Source organism: Amblyomma americanum, chromosome 9 (assembly GCF_052857255.1).
Source record: "Amblyomma americanum isolate KBUSLIRL-KWMA chromosome 9, ASM5285725v1, whole genome shotgun sequence".
NCBI classification, from domain to species: domain Eukaryota; kingdom Metazoa; phylum Arthropoda; class Arachnida; order Ixodida; family Ixodidae; genus Amblyomma; species Amblyomma americanum.
The window spans coordinates 60,281,759-60,305,520 of NC_135505.1; the positions used below are offsets into that span (position 1 = coordinate 60,281,759).

Genomic DNA, 23,762 nt, shown 5'->3' on the forward strand with positions numbered 1-23,762 from the left:
GCAATATTTACACCTACATGAGCTTGGCTCTCTTGCGAGCAGACTCCACTTGCACATTCAAGGCACGTTCTCTCTGAAGGAATCGTGCATAAAAATGCATTCGTGTCACTAAATAAAATTTGATAATACGGGCAGTGAAATCTTCAAAATGCACACGGCAACCAACTGGTACAACAATGTCTTGGCCAAGCTCTTCTACAATGGTCCAAAATAGGTCCCCGAACACCTCATTCGATCGAGTCTTCGACGACCCACTCAATGCCTGCAAGCAATGCGTTCAGGGCACTTGACGGTTGCTGCAGGGCACCAGGTACATACGACCGCATTTCAGTCAGGATCGCTGCTTGTGGAACATGGCAGGTACCCACGAGAGTATTCAGACAATCAGTACAGCTAGTGAATTTCCTTGCTTTTTTCACAACGTACCCTGCAAGGTAATACAGGACTGCATCTCTTGTGACAGGCCGATTGTAGTTGTGCTGGAATTCATCATCAGGTGCATGCTCCTGCAGTTGAATTTTTTGAAGAATCTCAGCCAGCCTTTCTTGCCGAGCCTGCTTCTGAGCAAGAGCTGCCAACTTGCCTGTGTTAAGGCTCTCCTCAACAGAAACAAGCACAGGGTTGGCATCACCGGAGCAATTACCCTTTGTTGCCATCTTTAGCGGCGTGTAGAGACTCAGAAGCCTAAATATTTGACTAAAATGCGTAATTGTGGGGTGATCTTCATCGCCGCCAAAGCTCCTCACGACTCCAAAGAAACGCTGCAATTAGAATACATAGTTTTGAGATTTGATCAAAAGAATTTGAGATACATGAAAAAAAAAAACTCTGCTGCCACTCACCTCCAGAGGGTCCTGATTCAGCTTTGCTGTGAGTACATACAGCACTTCCTTCTGATGCAGCAGAGCGATGATGTCCAAAACAGACAGAAGGGTCACACGAAGTGACTCGGTTGTTTGCTGTGATGCGAACAATTTTGTGTTTTCTCGAATGGTGTTTCGCTCTGTTGTGTTCAGAAGGTCAAGGAAGTCTCTAATGACCTACAAAGAAAGTAAAAAAAAATGTGTGGCACTTATTGACAGTGATGGTAATGTATTCGAGTGAAATCACATCTCTGTATTTTACGCGAGAAACGTATGGAAAAGGATAGAAAAGAATGCCACAAGTCAGCTTGACAGCCTGCCTGTACAGTTTAAAGATTTCAGGCACAATAACCATAAAAGAACTCACTTTTATCTTCGGAGAGTTCCTCCGAATGCCTTCAATGGGACACTTAGCATTCAGAGCATCAAACAACTCGTTCATCAGTAGCGTAAACTTCTCTGTGCCCTCTGTCCCTTCAAACCCTGGTTCACGTTCTCTGTAGAACTTCAGTCCAATGGCAACGCTCCTACTGAAGAGCTGAAATAAAATTCAACACAGGAAATTGTCTTAAGGCATTTGATGAGTAAATATGAAGGAAGATTCGCCTCTACTAAAGAAATAAGGCATGCAAAGAAATGTTGAGAGGCAAAAGTAACATACCTGTGTTGCGAGCCGTACATTCATTTTTTCCAATTTTCCCGGATTGACATGGGATGCGGTGAGCTTAGGGACAACTTTCAACTGCACCTTTTTCTCAGTTTCATAAAGTTGCTGATAATGTTTGTAATTGATGCAGTCAGGGCCCGCCTACAAACAATTAAACAAAAATTAAAAATGCACAGTACATTTATGCAGTTCCAAATTCTCAGCAAGTTTTGTGACTATTACCTTTGCATATGTATGCGACAGGAGATGGTTTCTCACACACTTGATGATATGCGGGACATCACAGAGAAAGTGGAGAAAACGTCCATCTTCGAGGGTAGGGTGTGGAATTTTGTTAACTGTACTGGCCAGCTTGCCTGAAACTCCAACATGGGTCCACATTGATCTATTGTTCCCTGCACCATCACTAACGACAGCAATAATTGAGGCACTGTGCCGTTCAAGCTGCAAGACACATTCTATAACTAGCTTAGCAAGCACAAAACCAGGAGCTGCACCTATTGTGGCAAAACTTGCCACTGGTTGCACCCATTTGTGAAAAAGAGGGACAAACATAATAACTAATGCATGGTCCGCAGATATGGCCCTGTTTTGTCCTGCTGCAGTCGAAAAATCGACGAATCCATCAAACTTATAAGTTGACCTGTTGAAGTCAATTGACTCTTTTAGTTTGATTTCATCTAGCACAAGTGTTCCACATCTCTGCACAGCAGGCTTGTCCTTAAAGAAGCCGCGAATTGTTTCAAGGGCAACTGCATTGTAGCCATACTCGCGAGGTATGCCTGAAACTATCTGATTGAGTCGACTGCCGGTGGGAAGTGGGAGAAGCTTCATGCTGCGCAGCAAGCCATATGCTTTCGGACTTGCAATTCGAAGTAGCAGCCAGTTCGTCACCCACATCCTTGTGTACCGCATCCCTTGTGGGCTCTTAGCTTGCACTTGTTTCAGTGATGTCTCGAAAGCCAGTTGCTGTACTGGTCGAAGTGATCCAAGTGCTTCTTTCAACTGCACTGAATCCTTAGCTGACAACTGCTCTTTCAAGTTCTTGATATTGTTACGTGGTCCAGGCGGGAACGACGCGAGAACGCCCGGGCACAGCACACAGGTCAAGAGCACAAGGCGGCCCGCACAGAGCACCAGGCACAGAGCACCGAATCCCAGAGCACGCGCGCCTCCAAGAGTCTTCATTCATCTCTTCTTCTATCCGTTGCATGGCCCCCGGTCGCAAAAAAACACCGGCTCGGTGGAAATTAGGGCGGGGCAAGGGATTGCGACATGTAGGGCTTGAGGCGAGAGACGTGGACAACGTCACTCTGAGATGCACCGGAGGTGGTCTCCGGAAAGGCCGGGGCAATCTCGTAGGTGACGGCAGTGACCTGGCGGAGCACACGGTATGGGCCAACATAGCGGGACATTAGTTTTTCGCAAAGCCCGACACGGCGTGTGGGCGACCAAAGCAAGACGAGGGCTCCAGGGGAAAAAGTTACCATGTGGTGGCGGCGGTCGTAGTAGTCCTGCTGTGAAACCTGCGAGGCTTGTAGGCGGGAGCGAGCCAGCTGGCGGGCGTGGTCGGCGCGGGCAATAGCGTCATGGGCATATTCAGAAGGCGGGGAAGGAGATGTCGGAAGCAGCGTGTCCAAAGGTAATTGGGGTTCACGACCGTACAACAGATAGAACGGGGAGTAACCGGCAGTGTCATGGCGAGAAAAATTGTAAGCGAAGGTCACGTATGGAAGGGCAATGTTACGGGTCAGGAGGAGGTCAAGATTGGGAGTGATGAGATAGTCGCCATCGGGAACTGGGTGAGATGGGGTCAATGGAACAAAAGAGGCGGTTCGGGATGACAGGCGAGCAGATGCGGTACTAAATAGTCGCAGTGATACATCAAGTGGGTCTGAATCCAGCATTGGAAGGGCGAGGTGTAGAACACCCTCCGAGCAGTCAATGAGGGCGGAATGGTCAGTCAAAAAATCTAAGCCGAGGATAAGGTCATGGGCACAGGTGTTCAGCACGGTGAACTGAACTGGCATACTCTGGCCGGCAATAGTAACGCGCGCGGTACACATACCGTCCACAGCAGGCGTGCCACCATCCGCGACACACACACGGGACGTTGCAGGCGTTAGGACTTTGCGGAGGCGACGGCGGAGGGCAGCACTCATCACTGATACATGAGCACCGGTGTCAATCAGGGCGCGCACAGGAACACGGTCGATAGTGACGTTCAGAAGATTAGGTCGAGTGGTCGAGAGAGGATTTGTAGTCCGGGTCGTTGATGCAGCGTCACCTCCGGGAGCTGCATCACTTAGTTTTCCAATTGGGAGCGGCTGCGAGAAGGCGACTGGGGGGAACGAGAGCGGCGGCCCTGCGGGGACAGAGAGCGGGAGAATCGGCGTGGAGGGGGTACGGCTGGTGCAGACGGTTCGGACGGGGCACGGGTCGAGAAGTTGTGGGATGAGGCGGGACTGTAGAAGGAGGGGAAGACGTTGCGGGGCGTTGAAGACCATGGACTACGGCAATGACGGGCGATGTGGCCAATGCGAGAGCACCGGAAGCAAATGGGACGGTCGTCCGCCGTGCGCCAGTCATTAGGATTGCGGGAACGGGGCAGAGAATAATAGGTGCGACGAAAAGCACAGGGAGGGGGCTGGGGGGTGTCCGGGCTTCTGATGGCGCACACTGCTGGAGCGAGGTTCAGATGAGCGAGTTCCTGCCGCACGACGGCCTGAATCAGCGACACAGCGGGCAGGGTTGTATCAGGGACGGAGGGCGGGGATATCACAGGTGCGAGGGCCTCCAGTTCACGTCGGACGATCCGGGTGACTGAATCGGTGACGGCAGGGGCGTCCGAGGGCGTGCGGGATGGTGATCGGTGGTTCTCACAGGAAGATGTCGCGGCCGTGTTGGGAAGGCGAGAAAACGACGGCGAAATGCGGCGGCCTTTGACTTGCTCAAATCGACGGCACTCGTTTATGATGGAGTCAATTGAGGTACAGTCTTTGCAAACAAGCAAGTGAAACGCATCGTCGGCAATGCCTTTAAGCACGTGGCCCACTTTATCGGTCTCACTCATTGCGGCGTCGACCTTGTGACAAAGCGCCAAGATGTCCTGAATGTAGGCCACGTAGCTCTCGGTAGAAGACTGTGCTCGAGTAGCCAGCTGTTTCTTGGCGGCGAGCTGGCGGTCATCAGGTCTACCGAATAGCGTCTTCAACTTTTCCTTAAAGGTGTCCCAACTTGTTAGCTCTTCCTCGTGGGTCTCGTACCATACGCGCGCCGTGCCATTGAGGTAAAAGATGACGTTCGCGAGCATTAGCGTAGGGTCCCACCTGTTGTAGTTGCTGACACGCTCGTAAAGGTTAATACAGTCTTCGACGTCGGAGCCATCTGTGCCGGAAAACGTGCCGGGGTCGCGAGGTGGAGCCATGATGACGAAAGGAGGGGTAGGGGGGGTAGTGGGGCTCCTTGACCGGCCGGGTGGAGCCATGGTGGTAGTCCCGGCCTGACGAGTACTACGAAGCTGCGTGTTGTGCGCAGCGTAAAATCCGCACCTCCACCAAAGATGTTACGTGGTCCAGGCGGGAACGACGCGAGAACGCCCGGGCACAGCACACAGGTCAAGAGCACAAGGCGGCCCGCACAGAGCACCAGGCACAGAGCACCGAATCCCAGAGCACGCGCGTCCAAGAGTCTTCATTCATCTCTTCTTCTATCCGTTGCAATATTGTCCAAAAATGCAATTCTTGCTGCTGCTGCCCTCATTGCCTTCCTCTTGAGATTTTTCATGTTTTTTTGTATCCGCGCTTGTCGTTCCTTCTTTCTAGACATGTCTCCTTGCATACGTTTCTTCTGAGTGCGGCAGAACGCGCAAGTTGCCTGCAACGAAAGGACCTTGCACTTGGGAGACGTGCTGCAGCTGCTTCCATGTGCACCTTGTCCTTGACAAACATGATGTCTGTCAACGGTGCTCAGTAGGTTTTGCAGGTCGTCAATAGTGGTGATGCTGACACGCGAGTACGCCTTTGCGGCGCGCCCGCGTGCGCTTGCTGTGGCCAGTTTCTCGTCTCCGATGCAAACACATTTTTCTATTTGTAAAATCCTGCTAGTCGAGCTGAGCGTGAAAAATGCAATGAAGGCACCACTACTGTCTCCAAGCGTAATTTTCTGCCACGAAGGCAGCAGCTCAACACGCTCTATGTCACTCAATAAGATCTCCTGAGTAGCTGCAGAACCGATGCCCAAGTCGAGCTCAACGTCTTCACTATTCGACCCATTGTGCTCTCCGATACCACGCACAGTACTTTGAAAGGTAGTCTTCCGAATCTCTCTCTTTTTTCGCTTTCTCTGGGGAGGCTTGGAGAGGTAAGAAGGTAGGTTTGGAAAAACCTTTGGGATGGCACCTTCAACGAGGCTCCATTTTCCACGGGGCGATTCAACATTTCCATTGATGACATGCACGTAGTTTTTCAGAATATCTTGGTCGTGAAAATGAATGTCACAAACCTTAGACTTTGCCGAGAGCTCTTTGTCGGCTCGCGGAATGGCCATATTCCAAGCAGAACGAAGTGTCTCGTTGCTGGGAGCAGAGAAGAAATGCCGGGCTGATTTGTTGTTATCGGTCGCATAGCCGCTCGTGCAGCCAGGCACACAGCACGTCGGCATTGTTCACTTGCTGACCACAGTAAGCACTACGCACCTAGGCTACGACAATCGCAGAAAACAGTGACACTACAGCAAAATATACCCCCAAGCCACACGTACAACAACCGCTTAGAGTCACTGGAAAAAACTGGAAAAATTTTCCAGTGACTCTACAACCGCTGAGAGCAAAGCGCGACAGCAGCGCCACGAGATGCGAAAATCGGTGGCGGGTCCGCGCAGCCACAGGAGTTTGAAAACTGAACCTAGTCTAGTAACGTTGGGCGCAGTATGCGACAAGGAGGTTATATTAAAACTTCTGGAGTGGAGGCCCCCTATGCATGCATGCAGGAACAGGTGAAGCCAGCCAGACCGACCGGCGGCCATCTTGCCAGGGGCGGAAACAGGCCGTGGTGAAATGCGCGCCAGCAGAGAACGCCAGCAGAGAACGACTAATTTTGCGATTTTTTTTCGCCTCAGCCGCAAGAATAAGTGAGAAACATCTTCTAGTAGGGATGTTGCTTCTAAGGGCACTAAATTCGCTTGTATATTCTCCCTGATTTTCGCGTGAATTTGCCTGAAAGGCTCCGGTAGGCGATTTCTCCTGTTAACTGTCGCTGCCTTGGAAAGCTGATAATTTTCTCAACAAAGCGCGTAAAGCGTGTCGTTTCAGCTAATCATGCAATGAAACATTAGCAGTGATTGGACGGAAAGGTAACTGACGAACATACTCTTTACTGGGAATGGGAAGGACAATTAAGCGTTTACAGTTCTGTAATACATGGTAGGGTTCTCGAATATCTAAAACATGCGGAAAGAAACGAAAGCAACTGCAATGGTCGAGCATACTGTCATTGCTACCTGGATTAAGATCTGCCGCACATGACCAGATCACCAGTAATACTGACACCATTTGGCCCTGCAGTTTAATTTATGAATATTAGAAGTGCTTCATGGTGGCATAAAGCTGTGTATGCAGTCTGTGTTTCAATTTAAGCCCAAAGGTTGTTTAAACATGAACAAGAAAACCGTGCTTTACTTTCATTTAATCAGGGTTTATTCACTCTATTACAGGGTTACATGGCAAATTAAGGTAGAAAGGCAAACATGAAAAGCAGCAAGTTGCGGAAACAAAAACTGACACATACAGAGCACTCTAAAGAATAACAATGCCGACTATCTGAACCTGGCATATCTATACTGCATTGAGTAATGCATATATACACAAGAGTCACTAATTCTTAAAGATAGATTAATTAGTCTGGACAAGAGAGTGCGCACCTTCTCTTCGCAATTTCCTCGGTTCATCTCCTTGGCAATGTGATGAATTCTGACCTTCAGATAGAGCTGTGCAATTTTCTTGGACAAGTTGTAAATATGGTTATCTAATGGGTCGCAGTCCAACAGATGAGTTTCAAGTTGTGCAAACCAGGCCCTCTCAATAACTGAGATCAGAATCTCCACTACAAGGTGTTCGCATTGCGCATGCAGCAGCCTTAAATCTTTGTATTGAACTTGCAGCACTCTGAGTCCCTTTTCAGCAGCCTCGCAGATCTGCAAGACGTCCTTGGATGGTGCTATAAGCCCACCACGGCTTTTTGCACGAATGAGGCCGGTCAGCTCATTGGAATGCAGCGCTGCCACACAGTCCTCACATTGTGTTCTAGCAGCAACTTTTGCAGCTACAAATCCTGCAATGTAGGGAACAACAGAGTTCGCTACTGCTGACAGGCACTTGGGAAAGTCCACACGGTCAGTATAATCGTGCTCGTCGTCCAAAGGCTCCAATATTGCAGACCTTCTCTGCGATGTTACTGCCACTGGAGATTCGGCCATATCAGTGGCAGCAGACAGACTGAAAACAGTAACAACATCTTGGGAGCAATTCCCTGCGTTAGATGACTTGACTTCGGTCTGAACAAGAAGACGCTTATATGCAGCTTTAAACTGGCAGGCAGTGGGGTTGTTGTTGAAGCCACCCCTTCCCCGTACACAACCAAAAAAAGTCTCTAAGTGATCTTGAGACATCTTGTGTGTCAGGAGGTATTTGAGCTTGCCTGTCGAAACAAGTCCTTCAAACAAAGCTGCAACGCTCTGCATGCAAATGAGCAGGCCTACAAACCCAGTTTTCTTCTGTCCGTCAGTCATTAGTCTTCCATTGGCATCTTTCAAGTTCCTAATATACTGTTCAGCCTCCTGGAGAAATTACTTCCAAGATGCTGCATTCTCCTTGCGTATTGCAGCCTTATATGAGCGTGCCAGGGGATTTCTTGAGTTCAGTAGGTCAAAGAGGCGATCAAAGATCCGTATGAATTTTGCTGTGGCATGCGCACCTCGAAATTGCGGCAATTTCAGTGTGGACTCACAAAAGTCAAGTGCGTCAGCGACCGATGAACTCAGCGTTTGAACCGCAAGCCGAACCTTCATCTTCTGTTTTTCCCACAAGAGATGAACTCTCGTGAGCTTGTTCCCCAAGTGGAGCCCCTCTTTGCGCTGCAATGCTTCCAAAGCTTCAATATAGCACCATTTGACATTTGAACCTTCAAGATCAATGAGGTGACTCAGACCCCAGGCAGTTTCGGATCAGTTTGATCATGTAACATGCATCAAGCATCACGAAAACTTTCTTGGAAGGCTCTGTTGGGTGCTCGAAACTGGTGCTGAACATAGATGAATGGTAGCTGAGGTCCGCGCCGAGGCACCTTGCCATGGTGAAGTTTGAAGTGGCTCCATCAAATGTCAGCGAAACAACTTCTACTCCTGCTGATGCGACTCTTGACAGACACTCTTTCACTAAGTCTGCCCTTTCTGATCCAGAAAGGGACTCAATGAGAAAATAGCCAAGAGGGACTTAACCTCATATTCAATGCAACAGCCATAAACACGCAAGCATTGGTTGCCTCTGGGAGGCTGTCGTCAGACAGTTCTGTGCCAAGGTCGACGTAGCCAACTACCTTGTTGCCGACCAGCTGGACGTGTTTCTTGATGGACATGTCGTCTATCATAAGAGCAGCAAACAATGGCTCGTCCCGGCCTTGCGTCACATTTTTTAACAACGCAAACGCTTCAGATGTGAACCCAGGCTCACCATTCACTGCCTTGTACCACTCGCGCAGCGTGCGCTGAGCAGGCAAAGCTATATTAAACTTAGCTCTTACATATTCATATGCAGCAGGAGAGTAAAAGTGAAGCGTTAATGCGAATGCGCGCAGTTCAGGAGGATATTTGTTGCTTGTCTTGTCGATGGCTCTGCCAAGGAGCTGTTGCATGTCAGGAGAAAAGGAGGCTTCAAAAACCTCAAGGCCTCTCTCTGACAAGAGCTTCATCTCTCTCAGCTCCTTGACCAATTCGCGGGAAGTATTGCACCGCGCCGCTAGTCTTCGTTTTGTCTGGTGCAATGTCTTGACCTTTTTTTTCAGTTGGTTGACCTGTCCCTCTGCATCTCTGGCTTTTTGCCGATACCAATCCTTGCTTGGTGAGCTCACTTCATCTGTAGCTTGATCTGTAGGTCCTTCGGGCTCCACCGGCTTCTCGCTGATCTCGGGACTTATCGCGGGCACCGTCCGACACTTGGGGGGGGTCACGCTTTCTCTTTCGCTGTAAGAAGGAAAGCGTATGAGTCAGTGAAAGCTTGTGTATTTCAAGCACCTGTTACATATAGTGCCGTAAAGTTATGGCAAAGTGAACGTGAAATACGACTGTCGAGAGACCAAAACTGAGAAAAAAGAAAAAAGAAAAACACAGAGACAAGAGAGCATTTGCGTTCTTTCCTAATTACTCGTGACCCGCTTTGCATTGCGATACTCACGTAGTCATGCAGTGCTGGAGAGCCAGCATCAACAACTTTAGAAATGCTGATACTGTACCAGCGCGTTTTTAAAATAGCTTAAGAGCAAGTCATCTCCACTAACCATCGCGAACGTACTACATGAGGCCGCGTTTGTACTTACAGGCTTTTGGAGATGCGGTGGGAATGCCGGAAAGATGCTAGGAACGCTGCCAGGTCGCAGTCTGGTTGTTTGCCCGGTCCTGTCGAAGCACTGACGCTCAAAATGCGTTGAACAAAGACGGTCACCATCCTTCGGCGCCCAGCCATCCCGGCGTACCGCACGCTCCCACGCACCACGCAAACCAGGATCTTTAGGAAACCTATTACAGGGAAACATGATAACATGGCTCGGTATACGCTCCATTCTGGCAAAATAAAGTGCTTAAAAAGCGCTATGTAATCTGCACAGTTGTATTCGCGCATGGTCGGGGGCGGTCAGGTGCGATCGACCAAGCCTAGTACACTGCTATGCAAATACTTACAAATGAAACGTTATTCCCGGCGCCTTGACGCGATTCGTACATCCAAATGCGACGCACGACCCCACCATTGACGATGCAGTCGCTTGCTGTCCGTTGAAGAAACAGTGCACTAGCACAACCGCAACAAAACACCACGGAGCCACTAAGCTATACGGCGGACGCTACGCGTTCCGGCTGTTTTCTGCCCCTGGCAACATGGCGCCGCGTCAGTGAGCGCCGGCTTCACTTTTCGAGCGTCCCCTCCACTCCAGAAGTTTTAATATATAACCTCCTTGGTATGCGACCACACGCTGGATGGATGATAATGGCCTTACCCTTTGTATCGGGCGGCAGCCTGCGCCGCCTAGCCTATAGATGCCTTGCACGTGTCGTCACTTCCGGCCACATCAACAGCTAGCGGCCATGCTGCCGAACCATTCGCTTCGTCCGCGCGAGTGCGTCCGCTCCGTAGACCCGTGACACCGGACCGCTCCCGAGACGCTTTGAATTGTTCTTACATATTCGGACGCGATGCCTCCTCCTCAGAGGAATGAGCCGTTCAGTGCGAGTTATTTCTCTGAACTTGTTGGATCTGCGCGCGTACGCTATGAAGGAAAAGTGCAAATGTGCGACGGTAGGGACCCGTACACGCTGAGACTGGGTGTTGATACAACGATGGACGCTGATGTGTTACCTGCAGTGACTCACGGGAATATCGCGAACTATTTAGTGTACTCCTCTAGTTTTGTTACAATAGAAGAAATGAAAGCATGTAAATCATTAGAGGCGCATAACTATTTCACCAGCGGGTAGGTGAGAAGCCTATCTGCGGTGCGCCTACAAGACGAGAAGGTGCTTCTGCTCGCAGAGGTAAGCTCAAGGAACCATTGGAATTTATGCAAATGAAAAATAAACCGTGCTTCTGCCTGTGGCGGGAGCGCTTAGTGACAGAAAAATTTCAGACGTCTGCGTAGGGAAATTTGCGGAGCATGGCGATTAGTAGAAGTTTCACTGGAAAAAATGCAGTGATGAAGAAGATAAACTATGCCTCTCCGCTTACAATGCTGGAGCACTGAAAATTTGTTGTCCGAGACCACTTTGTCTGGTGTGCATATGCCCATTTTGTGCAAACAAAAAATGTGCACTGTTATGTACAACTTCACAACATTTTCGCAGGTCAACCATTCCCAACGGCTCAGCGACCACCCACTTAAAGCCTGGATCTTATGCAAGACAAATGGCACTGTGCTTGTTGCCCATTGCGCCTGCATGGCAGGTACAGGCGAGACTTGCTCGCATGTTGGAGCTTGTCTCTTTGCTGCGGAAACTGCAGTGCGTATCAGGAACTCAGTTCCATGCACCCAGAAAGAAAACATCTGGCTGCCAGCCTATGTTGAAAAGGTGCAGTTTAAACGGCTGAGAGGTATCAGCTTCACCTCGTCGAGAGAGCGTAAAGAGCAGATTGATGGCACACGTGCTGAATGTCAGCAGAAGAGGAGGAGGTTGGAAATCCCAGGACCTTCTCCAGAAGAGTTGAACGCACTTTATGATGACATTGGAAAAGATGGTGCAGTGCCAGCGCTTTTTTCTGTGCTTGATGATTGATGTGATGTGTTCCAGGAACCAGTTAAAAAGCCAGCAGCACGCCTAAGAAATCTGTTCACTGACGATGCGTTAGGCGACAGCTACGACGTGCTCGTGAACAAAGCAAGAGAGCTCATGTCTTCTTTAACCATTTCAGAGGGCACTGTAAAGGAAGTAGAGTCATTAACGAAGCAGCAGAGTGACTCTCCACATTGGTTCCTTTACAGAGCGGGAAGAATAACTGCTTCTTTAATGAAGAAAGCATGCCACACTAAAGTAGCAAATCCTAGTGTGTCCCTAATCAAAGAGATTTGCTATCCAGAAGCCCAAACTATGAAAGTGCCAGCTATCATGTGGGGTAGGAATCATGAGAAGGATGCCTTAGCAGCTTATGCAAATAGTGAAGGCACAAAACATGACAATTTCAAATTGTCAAAGTCAGGCCTGCACATCAGCACTAGGTACCCTTTTGCTGGGGCTACACCAGATGCTCTGGTCTCGTGTAGCTGCTGCGGAAAAGGTGTGGCAGAGTTTAAATGCCCATACGTGCTTAGGAATGCAACTGCATTCATTGATGAAAACACGTGCCTGACTGAAGTTAATGGGATCATGCAGCTTCAGAAAAGCCATGCATATTATTGTAAAGTGCAGAGACAGATGGCTGTGTGCCAAGTGAAGTATTGTGACTGTAGTTTGGGCACGGAGTTTTCACATAGAACGCATCAAGTGGGATGAAGATTTCTGTGAAAACATCTCAATTTCAGAAAGGTTCTTTGTGAATGCAGTGCTCCCTGAACTGTATGCCAAGTATTTCACCAGGCAGAAGGACAGCGTTGGCACAACTGCGTTGTGTAAACAGGCGTATTGTTATTGTAATGGACCAGAGACTGGCAAAATGGTTGCTTGTGACAGTGAAGCCTGCGTGTACAAATGGTTCCATTTTTCTTGCGTCGGACTGACCTGAGCACCTAAAACTAAGCAGTGGTACTGCCCACAGTGCAGAGGAGGTGAAGAGAAACAGCGTGCTTAATTTTGGTTTTATTGCATAGGGTAGTGGTGGTAGCAGATGCTTCAGTGTGCTTCAAACTGCGTCCAACTTCTATGCATCTCTACAGCGGATGTTTAGTTCTCCTTTCCTCTGTAATACATATGTGTACTGTTATCATAAAAGCTCAGTGCATTATAACCTGTGCCCAGTTGCACTTCCCATGTGTTGCTTTGTTTGGGAAATACTGTCTGTCTGGGTTTATGGAGCTGTTGATAGCAGATCAGTGCAAGCCTAACCATACCAGTACCGTACAACAGTTGCTGTCTATAAGTGTTTTGAAACTGCAGCCAAAACAAGCAAATATGTAGCTTCGTAGCCTTTCACTTCCTTGCATCAAAGAGCTACCCACTGATCCCGCAACTCCATGTACGGTACGAAAAGGGCAGGTATGATACATCAACACATGATGTTTGCTTTGAACTTTGAGCATTGTTCTTGACAGTATAACTTGTCATATCCTAAGCATCCTTTAACATGCACCGAACAGCAAACAGGGTTTTTAGTGCATTAGCCCACTCAACATTCTTGACAGTACAACTCGTCATACCCGAGGTTTTCTTTAACGTGCACTGAACAGCACACGGGCATTTTTTGTGTGTTATCCATGCCAACTACTGGCATCCAACTGTTCAGTTGACCCAAAGTCTGCGTAATAAAAAGCTTTGAAGTCTTGCACGAGCTTGGCTACCACTCAGAGCAGAACCTATTGAACTCATTGAAGCTTTCACATATGAACTGTACACACATGACAATGTTTGACGATTGAAGGGTTTATTACAAATACACAAATGCAAATACGAAAAGAAAGGAATGTTTGAGGATGAAGTAGTTTATCACAAATACAAAAATGTAAATACAGAAGGAAAGAGTACTTGGTCATGGCAACTGCTAAAATTAATTCTAAACACCTGATCTGCAGCTGACAAAAATATAAGGGCAGGGAAGAACCACATATACCACCAGAAATCAGTATACACATGCATTCCTCGTACAAAATGCAAACCATACCAAACCAGAGCATTATAGTGTGCTGTACTTGCTTACGCCCATACCTCTAAAAGTAGGCACAGTGATAACAAAAGTTTGTAGGATGCCAAATTCAAGAAAAATTTAGTTTTGTGTATTGAGGCAAAAAGCATGAGGAAATATGTATGCTCCATACCATGAGAAAATATTATTTGATTGGCTAGTGGGAGAAGGCACAAATAAATTATTTTCTGCTAATCTGCATCCCACAAACTTCTCTGTCCATGACCACATTCTTGCACTCGTGCATAAATCCCCAGTTATGGTGGGCACCCATCAACAGATTCGGGCACATTCTCTTTGCTCGGTTCCTTCAATGCTGCGACAATCGAAGGGCATAAATTGGACAGTGCGCAGCACACAGTCACAATTTTGTCGAGTGGAGTGATGCTGTCACCTTGTCGACATGTCACATAGTCAATCGGAAGGACAGACTTCAGCAGCAGAAACTTGTTCCTTATGAGTCCAATTACTCTTTCCACGTGAATACGTACATTAGCAAGCTTCCTTGTGCTTTCCACTTCTGCAGCCGACAGCTGTTTCTTGCCTTTTGTGTATGCTGGCAGATGTAGCCGGGCACGGTAGAAACCAACACTGTCTGCGACGTTAAACCCTCGATCTGCTAGAACAACGTCTCCAGGAAGCAAGTTGTCTAGGAGCCCGCAGTGTTCCGTGATATGTTTGTGACTTACTCGGCCTCCCCAGCCCTCCGAGATGAACGTGACAATACCCTGTGGGGCAATCCCTATCAAGTACTTTGCAGTGTTGCTGCCCTTGTAAGTCGACCACGTTTCACTCCTCGGCAAGTATGAGGGCGGTCTCTCAATCTTGATTTCAAAACAGTCTATGATGACGGCCACAGCGCTGCAGCGCACTTCGTTCGGGCCACATAACTTGAGACTTCAAGCGGCAGTGAGTTACATGAAGCCATTTGCCAAAAATGCGTGAGACAGTAGATTCAGACACATTGAATCTGAAGGCCAGGTCAGCATTCTGAAGATTTAGCTTGATCTTCATCAGGAAGAGCACAAATTCTTGAAACTTTGCCAGGCTGTTGTTCACACTGTGTGAAGCAAATTGCTCTAGCATTTTGAAAATTGCAAGCATTGTGAAGCTTGCAATCCCTGTGTAGAATACTACCTTGGGCTCTGAACTTCTCAATGATTCTTCGGTCATCTCAAGCTGCACCTTTTCGGAACGTGTAGTGTACACGCAGTCGTTGAGTCTGACGCATTCTTGTTCTAATACCCCAATGTCGCTCATGCCCATGTCTGTCTGCACATAAACACCTGGAAGAGAACGTTCGTCGTTTAGCGGTCGTGTGAAAGAAAGAGCCAGACTGCAGAACGACCGCGTAATTATTTCTTAAGTTAAGGCTATGACTGCATGGTGCAAGGCCGACTCACCTGTTTCTTCTCCGGCGGCGTCGACCTCCTCGGCCTGATGCGGCGATGGGGGAACATTGGTCACGGGTGCGGCGACGCCGCACGGCTCTTCCGACCCGGTCATCTCGGTCTCGGCACATCGTTTTCGCTGCCGTCGTTGCTGGCTGCGATCGTGGCGATCCGAGCCGACTGGCCTAGTGCTGTAACCGAGATGCAATGACGGGGCCCAGTCTGGGTTCGTGTTGTCAAACAAATCGGCTGGCGCCCCTGCAAATCAAAATCAGGTTTCAGTCCTTGCTTCCCACGTTTTCACTAACATTTACTTCACGGCACAAGCCTCTTACCTGTGGTGTCGTAAACACTGGAATCATGGTTTTTACCAGGTGATCCCACAATCGTATGCATAAACTTGTATGCGTGGTCAACAAGTGCCAGCAAGATTATACTATACCACCCCTTATAGTTAAAGTAATCTTGGGCATTTTCTTTGGGCGGTGAAACTTTGATGTGGCACCCGTCGAGGGCACCGAACCCTTGTGGGAACCCAGTCACGGCTGTGAATTGTCTGACGTGGTCTTCTATCTCGTTTCTTGTGGGCATCTTCATCACCAAAGGCTTTAGTTCGTCCACAGCAACGTCACAAAATTCCCTAAAGATTACATTCACGGGAGGGCGGCTCACTCCGAAAAGATTTGCCATGGTTCTTTCTTCACCCGAAGTAGCGAGCCTATACAGGGACAGAGCAACGCGTTTCTCCAAGGGGATAGCCCTCCTCATGTTAGTGTCTACTCGCTGAAGCCGCCTGCAGTAGCTTACAATATAGGCGAACGTTTGCCTCGTTACTCTAAAGTTCGCCTTAAAATCTTGGTCCGAGAGCGTTGGCACTGTAGTGTCATACCAGGACGGGGGTCGATGAAGCGACCACAGTCGTGGCTCCGCGCACATATCTAATGCGCATGCCATGAGGAAGCGGCACCGCTTCTCCGCCGCTTGCCTCTTCCTTTTTATGGTGAACTTCTTCAGTAGCTGTGCGTGCAACTCACATCTTTTGGAAGCAAGAAAAGCCTGCTGCTGCACCAGCAGAAGGCACAGCTCATCGTGGCGATTACGATCGCGCTGATATTCCAACATAGCCGGTTGGCGTGCGTCACAGAGCCGAAGCGAGCAAGCGCACCGCAGCAATAAAATGCTTCGATGTAGACACGATATAAAAAGGCAGCTTTCGACGATGGATGGGCCGGCACACGATGGATTGCAAGAAGCGTCACAAAGAAAACGACGACCAACAAACCGGCCCACACATCGGATAGTCTTGGCTACCAACCAACATCGTCGCGCAAATTTCTACACCAAACCAAAAAATACGCAAAAATAATTGTAACTATAAAAGAATATATACACTGCGGTCATTTACAACAATAAAAAATGCATGCACTGCTTTTTTTCATATTTTTAGTTGGCTCTAGTTGCGAGGTCACGTGGTTAGAGGGCTAACTGAACTGAACGCGAAGTGCTCGTGTAACAGCAGGCGATTCCAGTTGAGTTCAACGGCAGTTGAGATCCTCAACTGAGGCTCAACTGAACTGCCGTTGAAAACGCCCGTGTAACACGGGTATTAGATGGTTTGAACAAAATGCTCCATGTTAAAAACAAGGTCGCGGTGCGTTTCAAGAATTAAGCATCAACGTGACACCAGTGGGCATTAAAAGCTTTAGATAGGGCGTACAACATTTGTGTTGAATGCTTTTAGCATGACTTCACGGTAACAGTAACCGCATGAACTTCGAAACATTTGTTCTGCGGTGAATGCGTAATCTCTCTACCCCGGCTATGTTACGCGTTGTGGTCACAATGAAAGAAGTTGTAAACTCTGTGAGACCTTCGTTTTTTATTAACCCTTGTAGTAGTTCTAGCATGCGTGGTTTTCTTTTTTGAATGAAATGAATTAATATGTTTTCATGCTGCTTTATTGCGGTTTTGTTTCGCCTCTGAAAGCCGCCGCGGTGGCTCTATGGTTTAGATGCTCGGCTGCTGACTCGGAAGACCTGGGTTCGATCCTAGCCGCGAAAGAAATGCTTAGGTGCCCGTTTTCTATGCGATGTTAGTGCACGTTAAAGAACCCCAAATGGTTGAAATTATCCAGAGTGTTTCACTGCGGAGTCGCTCACAGCCTGAGTTTTTTGTGACGTTAAACTCGATAAACCATCTCTACTTTGAAAAAAAAAATTCAATTTAACATGTGATTTACCAGTAATATTTATTGCCTGGCTTTGCATTTGATTTCACTCTGTTAATATTGTGTCATGTGCCCTTTCAACTAATTGCTTAGTTCATGCACCTTTCTGTTATCTAATGGATCTTGTAGAGAGGATGGCAGCCCATGGGAGCCTACGAAAAACACCAGGATCTGCAGCAAACATTTTCTACACGGCGAGAGGTCAAATCATCCGAGAAGTCCTGCATACATTCCCAGCATATTCCCAAGTGTGTACAGATGCCCAAAGCCTGGAAGTTCAAAGAGGTATCAAAGGTAAAAATAAACTTTACAATAGATATTTTCTGCTCTCTTATGGGAGACAACTCGGGTAGAGCTGCAGCGTCATAAATGTGCTTGTTTCTGGTATTTCCACAAAGGCATGGTATGCAGGAGTAAGTGTATGAAAATGAGACTAACTAAACCACCACTGTCATTTGATGGCACTGGTAGCTTACAATTGCTTGTTGCTTAATTTAAGACAAGTATTTTAATGACAAGATTATTCAGACTTTCTGGCACATTCCACGAAATTGTGTTAAAGAACATAGGTGGTTAAAAATAACTGCTGGATCTCAAAGAACCTATACATACAATCCCTGTCTAGGAGGCAGTACCCGCCAAGATTGTAAATTATTTTACATTCATTTCATCCTCTGCTTTACGTTACTATCAAAGAAATTTCTTGGCAATGTGATGAGGGAATAGGAACTTAATTGCACTTTGTGGTCTGTGTTCAGCTCACAGGTCTATTTTATCATGCAGGCAGAGGCACAAGGTAAGAAAGGCACAATTTGTGCATACAGAAGAGTGTCCCATGTACTGTGCATAGCTATATATATCAGAACTGCTGTTCCTTGGGGAAAGGCCATTACTATATAAGAGTGGACTTTATGTTTTGTTATGGTTGCAGGTTGTGTGCACGTGAGCAAAAGGAGGACAGCGTTCCTTCGGATAGCCCACCACTTGAGGATGCCATGGATGACTGCAGTATGGAGGTGGAAAAGAGAAGTGTAAATACAATTTCTTTCATAGCTGCAAATGGATGTTTATCTTTAAATGTCAAGAAACGGCAAGAGTCTGTATATGAATTGCCCTTTGTCATTAGTGAGAAAAGCAATTATTACTGCTACACCACAGCTGTCACTTACTCATGCACCTGAGAGACTAATTTTTTAACCGGTTTCACTGCCGGGCTGCTTTACTGATGCACCTTTGTAGCAGTAATTTCTTGCTGCATCAGAAAACTTTATGCATGAAACAAATGACAATTTTGATGCTGCGTCACTGAATGCTAAATATGAGAAATTGACAGCTGGCGTTCAAGCATTAAGTAATAAGTCTTGCCAAGAACTGATCAAAGTGACGACAAGTATAGCAGGCCTGTAGTCTTCTGTGCTGATTACTTGACTCCATGTTTATTCACATTATGGGATAAACATAAAATCATTTGATTCTTATTTTTGCTGCTGTCACACTGCACCATGGCTGGGGTGCCACACGATGGCATAGGGAACTGCGTTGCTGTGATTTGGTTGACTTGCATTTAAATGGCTCATTACAGAGGTTTTAGAATAACAAGGGTTCCACATTTTATACATTGTACAGGTCGGATTGCAAACAGACCCTTGTGCATGGAAAACAGAACTTGACATGCCAAGCCTGTTTTTTTGCTGCATGCAAGACTGCAATGCTGAGACGCAAGTAAGTGACTGGTTGTTTATTATTGTTGCACACTGCATGATTCTATTTCTGTGCGCGAAAGGTGTGGATTGAAGAGATTTAATTTCAGGCAAAAACAAGTTGCCACATGCACAGAAATTTAAAATTAAGGGCGGCCATATCCCATGGTTTTGATATCTTACTCACCATTTTCTTGACCCGAATTTATATTCTTTTTTTCTGTTTGTATTCCTTCTGTTTCAATTTCCTAATTTCATGGACATATCTACCGTATGTCTCTTGATTCTGCATGCTAGAGGCACACAATTTATTTTTCTTGTTTTTGAAGAATTGTGAAAATTAACAAATGAATTGAATTTCCATTAGGCCGTCCTTCCTATGAAGAAGAGCACCAAGGATGCTTCCTGGGGCACAACAACAGAGCTGAAAGACACTGCATGTGACCCGATGAATGTAGTGGTGTCGAACTCAAACACTCCAAATTTTCAAGGCTATGAGACACTTTCAGCTTGTAGCGAAGACAAGGCTGCAGACATACTCAAATCGATTGGAGGCATTTCAGTCCCAGTCTTTGAAAAGCTACGAGGAATAGTTATTGAATCTTTTACAGCACGCAGATCTGAGGAGATAGTTAGTGCTTCAAACAAACTTCTCCTGTTTTTAATGAAGCTAAAACTAAATCTATCATACTGTTCTCTGGCAGTATTATTTGGTGTTCACAGGACCACCTGTTCTAGGTATTTCTTTTCCGTGCTGAGTGTTTTGCACGAAAAGTTGAGGCCCCTTATATATTGGCCCTCACGATCGACTAATCAGATGATGATGCCAGAAAGCTTTAAGCCGCATTTTGCAGACTGTCAGGTCATTATTGACTGCACAGAGGTTGCTTGTGCGGCACCAAACACTGTGCATGAACGCGTTCTAATGTATTCAAATTATAAAGGGTGCTTTACTGTCAAGTTTTTAGTAGGCATCACACCAAGCGGCATCATAAGCTTCCTTTCAAGGCCTTATGGTGGTCGTGCCACAGATTCATTTATCACCTCAGACTGTGGAATTTTGCACCTTTTAAAACCTGGGGATCTTGTGCTGGCTGATAAAGGGTTTCCTCAGATAAGAAGCATGCTGGCAGAGCATGGTGTAAAATTCCAAATGCCAGTTTTTGCCCACCCTAATCAGCCATTTACCCGAGAAGAGGTGAATACCACATACACTGTTGCAAGTGGTCGGATTCATGTAGAGAGGTCCATCCAATGGATAAAAATATACAGAATTTTGTCTGATAAGCTTTCCTCAGACCTTGTTCCTCATGTCGGAAAAATAATAGACATGTGCGGGGTGCTTGCGAATCTGCAAAAGCCAATTCTGAAAGCAAAGGACCATGCCTGAAAGTAAATGCATTTTGGATCTTGTAATGTCTATAATAATAATAATAATAATTGGTTTTTGGTGGAAAGGAAATGGCGCAGTATCTGTCTCATATATCGATGGACACCTGAACCGCGCCCTAAGGGAAGGGATAAAGGAGGGAGTGAAAGAAGAGAGGAACAAATAGGTCCGTAGTGGAGGGCTCCGGAATAATTTCGACCACCTGGGGATCTTTAACGTGCACTGACATCGCACAGCACACGGGCGCTTTAGCGTTTTTCCTCCATAAAAACGCAGCCGCCGCGGTCGGGTTCGAACCCGGGAACTCCGGATCAGTAGTCGAGCGCCCTAACCACTGAGCCACCGCGGCGGGGCGTAATGTCTATTGCTGGTTCACAAAATCATGCAGCATTAAGAGAGATTTTTTTAGTCATACCATGTAACAGTTGTGTTGAAAGTGAGACAAAATGCATGCTTATGTCGGTTTGACCTTGAGAAATAAAGTTTATTGTTCTTATTTCTCAGTTTGATGTGATGATTTAGTAATTGCTGGGAGGAAATGCTTGAAGTAGAATGCCTGCAACCGTGGGACAGATGTGACAATAAAATTCTCATCCACATGAACTTCAATGAGAATTTGCTGCTTCTTCGAGTAAACATAAAAGAAGCACTTCTGCATGCCAAGAACATACAGGGAAATCTGAATCTGCGTGTAATACTGGTGCGTCCTTTTCACTTCCAGCCTGCAGTCTTTAAATACTAAGTAAGGTACGTTACAGGATTGTTCGCTGAACTCGACAATATTTTTGTCCTTACATGTGTAAGGACATTTCACTTCAAGTAGGGCCTGCACCGGTTCTTGAGGTACAATGCTATCAGGTGTGCAGCACAGCCACGGCTGTTCAAGCATCACTACAAGCCCACAAGTACGGACTTGAATGCACATGTCTTCTTCAAATGATCTCACAGCTTCAGCTTCCAAGACACTTCCATATGCTGTGGCAGGGGACCAGAATCTTGTGGCTTTTAGAAACCCTTCGGCTACTGCGATGGGATCCCGTCTCGATTTTAGTATTGTGTGCGGCCGGCTACTTGCAGATATGCGAATGGCTCGCATACTTCTCCAATGAGCAAGATCTCTGCGTGGTTCCCTTGTTATTGCTTCAGTATGAAGTATGTCATGAGGAGTAGCCACAACCTTTGACATATAAAATTCCATTTCAGAGTCTGTGTCCAGGTCTCAACTGACCGGTAAAGTGCTGAAGTGCGCATGTTTCCCTCTACAACTGGTGTAGGGTGCTGGGCCACTTCATCTCCTTCTGCTAAAATCTGAGGTGAGAGCTCGTTGCTGACTGCCGTGAGAAGTGAGCAATTTTCACCCCAAAGGCCGTCAAGCAGAGCAGCCACTGTTGTCGCATCTTGAACAGGGGGGGCTGCTGGTGGTAGTGCAACCACCTCTTCCACTTGCTTCCATAGAAGCTTTCCAGGCATGCTCCCTTTTGGTAAATTCCGAGGCTTTTTACAGAAGGTTTTCCCCACTTCCTCGGGTCATTTGTTTGAGAACTGTGCTCTTTTGAGTTCACATATTGCACCACAGCTGCAATATGTTTACAGCGTCCTCCCTGTCCCGCCTTGCAAGTACATTTTGCATCTTCTAGCAAGAAATCAGGCACCTGTGGGAAAAAATAAAATGCCACTTGTAAAGCTGCCCTGTAGCAAGCTTGAATCGACTACTTTGTTTCACCAGCCCTCACAGCCTGAACAAACTTTTTTTGCAAATTCTATATTTTGGATACTTTCTGTGCAGGTAATTTGAAGGGTAGAGAAACTGTTCCAGTAATCTGGCTGGAATGTGAAAAAGCAATGACAAGACGGTGCTACACAGATTAAGCAATGAAGTGATTAAGCAATTGCAGACTGTGCACTTTAGACTAAGGGCGCTAGGGCAGGTGATAAATCTTTCGCCTCAACTATGCATTCGGGAGTGAGGGTGATATGAATAACAATGAGAGCGACACTAAAAATAAAATATTTATCAAATTTAAAAACTTTTTGCTACTGGCGGTGCAACTTTCCAGCTATTTGCTCGACTGATATCTCACTCGCGTGCTGTCTTGCAATCATCGAAACGCTCTTTTTTAAAGACGGAACACGTGAAATTCGAGCTGTACGGGCAGTGGTAAAGTGCAAGAATAAAAACGTTCAGCCCTTACTGCCGGAGTCTAACCCGAGATTTTTTTTTCACGCCCATCGTGCTGCTTTGCACACGCTGGCTTTTCGCGCGACCGCACCCTGCACGAGTCTCTGGCAGGTTGGACGGCACTCCCTCAAATTACTGTAACAATACGCGTCATGCAAGCGGAAAAAGAGAGTGCATTAATCAAAGAAAAAAACATTGGCTGAAGCGGCAAGGAATGAATGCATTAGAGGGCATACAATGAGCTCCACTTCGTAGGCAAGCTTGTTGATGCTCGTCTGCGGCAGACATTTGGCGCGTATGTAGACGATGACGTCCCAGACAGCCGTGAGGTCGGACACATGTCCACTATTATAAAGTGCTGTCCCCTTGCGCACACTCTCACCGGAGAAATAACCGTCCGGAACACGCAGAAACGGCAAATCGCACGCACGCACCTCAGCCATGCTTGCCGCGTGAGGCCCACTGCTCGCCCGCCGTCCCGCCTGCAGTTCCAACGGCCGCCGCTACGCGGCTTTCAGTGGCGCCCCTATTAGAGTCACTGGAAAGTTTTTCCAGTGACTCTAGGCGCTGCACAGGGCGTATATTCATTCAACGCGACACTAGTGTTGCTGCCGATGCCGCTGGGGCTGTATTCGTTGCAACGGGTTCCCCAGCGCATAGTAGAGTGTACTAGAAAGATCTGAGTGAGACGAACGAGGCGCTCAAAGCGAGGCGCTGGCTGTCGAGAGAATAGAGGGCGCTGTGATCGAAGTGGAT

The 23,762-nt window shown here is 47.2% G+C and overlaps 2 protein-coding genes across 3 annotated transcripts in view; one reads left to right on the forward strand and one right to left on the reverse strand.

Annotated features, from left to right (window-relative positions):
- Positions 1–21,323, forward strand: part of LOC144104540 (ufm1-specific protease 1-like) — a 109,325-nt gene extending 88,002 nt beyond the window's left edge. Inside the window, exons 4-7 of one of the 2 annotated variants that reach the window (XM_077637620.1) lie at positions 17,867–18,031; positions 18,669–18,768; positions 19,364–19,459; positions 19,805–21,323. In XM_077637620.1, coding sequence (XP_077493746.1) covers positions 17,867–18,031; positions 18,669–18,683 — 180 coding nt within the window. In that variant the 3' untranslated portion in view covers positions 18,684–18,768; positions 19,364–19,459; positions 19,805–21,323. Of the gene's footprint in view, positions 1–11,634; positions 14,793–17,866; positions 18,032–18,668; positions 18,769–19,363; positions 19,460–19,804 lie in introns of those variants that run through there. The other variant, XM_077637619.1, reaches the window with a different exon arrangement.
- LOC144104538 (uncharacterized) lies at positions 3,425–8,730 on the reverse strand. Its single transcript, XM_077637618.1, has one exon. It carries the CDS (start codon positions 5,015–5,017, stop codon positions 3,836–3,838), a length of 1,182 nt encoding a protein of 393 aa, XP_077493744.1. The 5' UTR covers positions 5,018–8,730; the 3' UTR covers positions 3,425–3,835.
- Positions 21,324–23,762: the final 2,439 nt, after the last annotated feature.